At 41.7% G+C, this 5,689-nt stretch overlaps 1 protein-coding gene across 1 annotated transcript; it reads left to right on the top strand.

Annotated features, from left to right (window-relative positions):
• The first annotated feature begins 4,807 nt into the window (after positions 1–4,807).
• On the top strand, positions 4,808–5,428 carry LOC122668774. The gene has a single exon (XM_043865308.1). The coding sequence runs from the start codon at positions 4,808–4,810 to the stop codon at positions 5,426–5,428; it is 621 nt and encodes a 206-aa protein (XP_043721243.1).
• Positions 5,429–5,689: the final 261 nt, after the last annotated feature.

The raw sequence follows: 5,689 nt of genomic DNA, 5'->3' as shown, positions 1-5,689 counted from the left end.
ACTTAGTGCACAAATAAGATAAAATTTTCTTTGTAAAGCATGTTTTCCTTTTCATTGCAAAATAGGAAAAGGCAAAGTTTTCATGCACAACTTGCATCAAATGCAGTTTTGCCTATTCAAAATGACAGAAAAACCCCTACACACCCTATTTGATGTAGTTGATGAGAGAATCTCCTATGCACGAATACCTTCCCCATAGGAAAATCAAGAACCACAAAAATTAGAAATGGATTGCTGATTTGGAACATGCGCACTTCGTGTAAATTAGAAACAAATCGCTCAATCGGCACCATTTCTACAATGAAAGCATCAATAATCAACTTTACATATACAAGTTAGCAGTATTCAAATTAAAGGTTAGATGAACTACTGTCTGAATGACATTTCCATAGGTGTACTTAGAACAACTTATTTTATTTATAGGGTGTTTCTTATTAGGGAAGTAGCCTCTTTTTTGCCTGGGAGTGCTGGCGTAGGCCACACTCCCATGTGTCTATCTCTCTTCTTTTCAAAACAAGGGGGCATAGGTGTCATTTTATATGGAGAGGAGAGAGAGTGACTCATGAGAGTGTTGGTGTAGACCACAGTACCGGACAAAGTTCTTTTTCCCTTCTTATTAATACCCCCTTAAGGTATCAAATAATTTTTAACCTTACTTTTTTTTTAAGTATAACACACTTAATTTTTTCTACGAGGACAAATTTTGTCATTTTACATGTGTACTCGAAAAAAAAAAAACTCAAGACAATGACAACTTTTATAATGGCATAATAATATGTCATTTTTTCAAATAATTTTTGAAAACTCCTTTTTACTCCTATCCACTTCCGGGTTTTCTTTTACCAAACTACCCATTATACATTTGGATTTACAAAACCATCTACTTTTGGGGTCGGGTTTACAAACTACCTAGAATAGTATCCCACCCTCACTCTCATATTTTTTGACATTTTTACCCATGCCTCCACCTTCCTCGCTTAGTCGTGCAACCCACACCCTACTTCCCGCCCCTCTCTTCCTTGCAACCCCACCCCTTGTTATTCCTTCTTTTGTGAATACGACAACAGCCCCCTCCTCCTCCTCCTCCTCCTCCTTCTTTTGAGAACACGACCATCATGCAGCCCCACCCTCTCAGCCACCCCGCACCATCCTTTTCCTGCCCTTACAATCCCAACCCCAACATCACCTAGACATAGGCTCACATCTCCAAGTCCCTCTGTACATCTTAGTCTTCTTGCTAAAATCAAGCTTGCAGCGGTTGAGTGGTGGAGGGTGGGATGTGGTCAAGGTCGGTAGTTGCATAGGCGCAGAGGTTCATTGTTTACTGTTAGGATTTTTCTGTGGGATTAATTAATTATGTCATACCTATTGGTGTGGATTCGCAGGCATAAACCTTGTTTGGGAATAGTTTTAATGATATTGGGGGTATACTAGTCTTTTCCATTATAGGGGTGGATTGGATTAAGGTTTGTATTTATTATAAATACATGGTTAGGGTCCCTGCAGCCTTTTGGTCTTATTCTCTATTATTCTCACAAGAAAGGAAGCCAAAGTGGGAGGAGAAGGCTGTGGAAGATCCAAACCGAGGGAGTCTCTCCTAAAGGAGGTGGTCATCAATTATTGTTCGAGAACGAATCAAGCTTCGAAGTTTTTCCTTCTTGTTGTTCTTCGCCAACATACGTGGGTGACACGCACACCTTATTTTCCTATTCTTTTATTCAATCGTGTTCTAGATCTCTATATGAAGATGGATTCAGGTTGCACAAGACTCAAGGATTTTCTAACAAGTGGTATCAGAGCCATCCATACAGATTTAGAATCGATTGTTTGTTTGTGTGAGCACTTGAATCGATTTTTAATGACGAAGAACGAATTTTTTTTCGAATTTTTTCTAGTGAACCCGTACTTATTTTGGTTGCTGTCGGAATTTTTCACCAACGAAATTTGAAAATTTTTATACTGGAATGAAAGACTCGGCGAGACGATTATTTTGGTGGGTGGATCACTGCCGGAGGAGGCCGGACCCGCCGCCACGCTCCGGCCAAAACGACGGGTAAAATCCACTATCCAACAGATTTATAAAAATAAAAAAAACTGAATTTTGACATCATCGTGACGTCGTAATAGGTTTGACGTCATCAAGGTCACGGTGTTAATAAACTGTTAGTTTTGAAAGTAAAAAAGACCATTTTACCCTTTTAGTTCAGTAACCTATTTTAAATTCCCATTTTACCCTTATTTACCTTCTTCTCCTCCAACCGAGAAATCCCTAAATCGATTTAGGGTTTTGCCCTTGTGAAGCTCCAGCTCCGGTGAAGGTAGCCATAGCTTCCGTCTGGCATCAGGATTCTCCACCTCCCTGAAATGGGTTTGCTTGTCGACAAAATCGGAGAGGATCGTCGTTCGCTGCGCTGCTAATAATTCCGCCATTTGCCCCTCCCAATAATCCAATATCCACTCCTGGTGTCCTAACACCGTGGATACCAGTGCGTAGGGTGAAGATGAAGACAAGGCCATGGCCAGGTTGGAAGTTGGGGATTGGAGCGATGGAGAAGATGAAAGATGTGAAGAAGGGGAGAAGGAGAGAGGAGTTGGGGTATCTTCTGGCAAGGATCTTGGAAGGGTAGAGAGCTCTGCCAAGGGAGAGATTGGAGTCTGGAGAAGGTCGACCTTTGTTACAGTGGCATTGAGCAAAATGTTGATAAGGCACTAAGGATCTCTCCTCGCCTCTCTAAAGGATTTGGTTTCTTCTTTACTTCTTCTGCCCACTCCACCAAGGCATTTTCTACACCATCCGAATTCTCAAACTCGTCTCCTCCTACCCTACACTCCGAGGATCCCAACCGACCCACTGAAACTGACACTCTTCAGTCCACAAAAAAAATCTCCATTGACCGGTCGGGCTTATGCAATCCTCCTGGTATGATTCTTTTCCACATCCATTATTCTCCTTCCTCCTTGAGAATCACATTTCATCATCAATCTCAAAATAACATTCCTAGTCCTCTAGTATCGACTTGCAGAGCATTCCCATGACCCCTCTCCAGATTCCGAGCTGGTTAAGCATTTAAAGGGCACCATCAAGGTCATACTTCTTTCTCTCTCGCATTTTGAAAGGGGACAACAATTTTAACATTAAAAATCAAAAGGAAAATACATCACTTGTACTCCATTTCGTACCTATTTTAGAGTAGTGTTTCAGGTAGATTGTTTCTTTGATTAATCCTCATTTGTTCAGCAGATCATATTGAGTTTTCGAGGGTTTTATTTACCCCTTATAAAGTAACACTCGATCCTAGTTTGAAGCCAATCTGAGCTTCTCTTTTTTGGGAATTGCAGACTGGTTCATATCCTAGCGGTATTCTATTTTCTAGTTATATATCGGTAGATTCCCTTGAATTTGTGGGCGTATTCTGTAAGTAGTAGTAGTAATGCCCAATTAGGGTAATATGGTCATTTTTTCAAATAGTGCATGTCAAAAAATAGAAAGGTAATATAGCCATTTTTAAAAGTTCAATTATAGCTAATAGTTTAAACTTAACGGTAAGGGCTTATTTGTAAGTCTCCCAATCATATAATATCTCATCCACACGTCTCACAAGAGATAATGATACTTTATAGAAAATCCCTAACCCAAAAAAATACAGAAATGCCCCCCAATAACCCCAAACGACCCACCCAGTATGGTTCGGACCGTAACTGAACATATGTCGAAATATGTATCGATTCGAAGTCTCAACCCTCAACATCTCATCCACACCTCTCATAAGAGGTAAGGACACTTTATAGAAAAGCCATAACCCAAAAAAGTATAAACTTCTTGACCTAATCCCAAATGAGTGGAAACCTTGGAAGACTTCCAATCATTGAGTCTTCAAGACCAAGCTAGGGCTAAGCCCACTTGACCTTGTTGGACCCGGCAATGACCCTCTCAAAGCCCTAATGCCATAATACCTCTAAGGTTTTGGGCTGGGAACTAAGCAAGCTAAGGATTTCATGTTGTGGTTCGAACGGATTCACGAACGAACCCAAGCATCGCCCATGCCCAACCCTCAGAGCCAATCCTTTTTGCGAGGTTACGGATCCATTTTGCCAACTTCCCTTGCCTACATTGTTCCATCGACCAGAGGCTGTTCACCTTGGAGACCTGATGCGGTTATGAATACGACCGGGCATGGTCGACACTCGGTCCTCCGGATTTTCAAGGGCTGCCGAGGGCGCACCAGACACCACGCGACGTGCGGTGCTCTTCCAACCGCTGGACCCTATTCTTAAAGTTGCGCGAAACAACGAACGGATCCACTCTCATGAGTCTGTTCAAAGATCCAATCGCCTCGGTATTTTTATAGAATTGAGTCTTCTGAGAACGAACAAACGAACGAATGGATTCACGTCCCTAATCGATACATGTGTTGACCAGAGGTCCTGCCACCTAAGATTACATGAAACCAATATTATCGCCTAGAATCAAGCACGGCTTGGATATCGTATAGAATCCAGAACCTATACATAGACACATCCATCCAAGGTAAGGGGACTCAATTCATTTCTTTCTTGCTCAAGTTCTTTAACTTGGGATTCTTATCTGTTGCAATCTCTGACTTAGGCATCGGAGTGTATTAACCAGCTTAAGCTGGTATTTCTTTGTCTTTTGTTGTTTACCTGGGCAGGACAGGTGCACATAAAAGGTGAAACTAGGGGAAGTGTTTTGTTATTGTTTCAAACTACAGGGGATGCATGTTATTTGTTCAATGTCTCATATGCTGCTCCTATTTTTAATGTTCCTATAATACCCCTCTTCTATAGCATGAAACTGCACACAATCCGTATAGCAAACCCACTCCTCTATGGAATTGCGGTTGGAGAAGGTTTCATAGCCAGGAAAATTCCTATTAATCCGGCTTGCTTCAGATGTGGGGAAAGTTTGGAAACAATTGGTCACACGCTCCTTACATGTCCCTTTGCTAGAGCCGTTTGGTTTGGCTCATCCTTATCTCAGTTAACCTCTATGCCTACTTCCAATAAGATAAGCGATTGGTTGCAGTGCTGGAATCCTATTTTCAGCAGTGATAAAAAGCTGGCTCAAGCTCGATTCTCCCTGGCCTCTTTCCTACTTTGGTTCATTTGGAAGGCTCATAACGATTTGATTTTCAACAATAAGCAATGGTCACCACAGCAAGTTATTTCCATGGCTGAGAAAGCTCATCAAGAATTCTCTTCGGTGGTTTGCAAACCTCCCTCAGTCTCTGTTGAAGTTGAAGAGCGAAATTTTCCTTCCTCCCTTTCTTGGACTCCCCCTAATGAGCCTTTCCTTAAAATCAATTGTGATGCAGCATGGGTTAAAAATTCTGGTAAAGGAGGTTTAGGGATCATCATCAGGGATAATCGGGGATTCTTATACATGCTTTTTCTTCAGGTACCTCCGTGATTCTAGTCTTTACGTTGAAGGGCTTGCTATCGAACGGGTCTTCTTCAAGCGGCTAAACTCCATTTATCTCATATTGTGGTGGAGTCGGATTGCTTAAGCCTAATTCAACAACCGAATTCAAGAAGCTTCGACTATGAGATTGATGCTGTGGGCTTTGATATTCTTCAACTTCAAAGCTCTTTTGTTGCCTGTCTTTTTGCTTTATTCCAAGGTCGTCTAATGTGGTTGCAGACTCCTTGGCCCAATTAGCCCTGTCGGTTG

The sequence above is a fragment of the Telopea speciosissima genome, chromosome 7 (assembly GCF_018873765.1).
Source record: "Telopea speciosissima isolate NSW1024214 ecotype Mountain lineage chromosome 7, Tspe_v1, whole genome shotgun sequence".
Lineage (NCBI taxonomy): Eukaryota > Viridiplantae > Streptophyta > Magnoliopsida > Proteales > Proteaceae > Telopea > Telopea speciosissima.
The sequence above is the reverse complement of the archived record's forward strand: the minus strand, read 5'-3'. Positions and strand labels throughout refer to the sequence as shown.

Coding starts and splice junctions, on each gene's coding strand:
- LOC122668774 (XM_043865308.1), top strand. CDS start 4,808: ATGAAACTGCACACAATCCGTATAGCAAACCCACTCCTCTATGGAATT.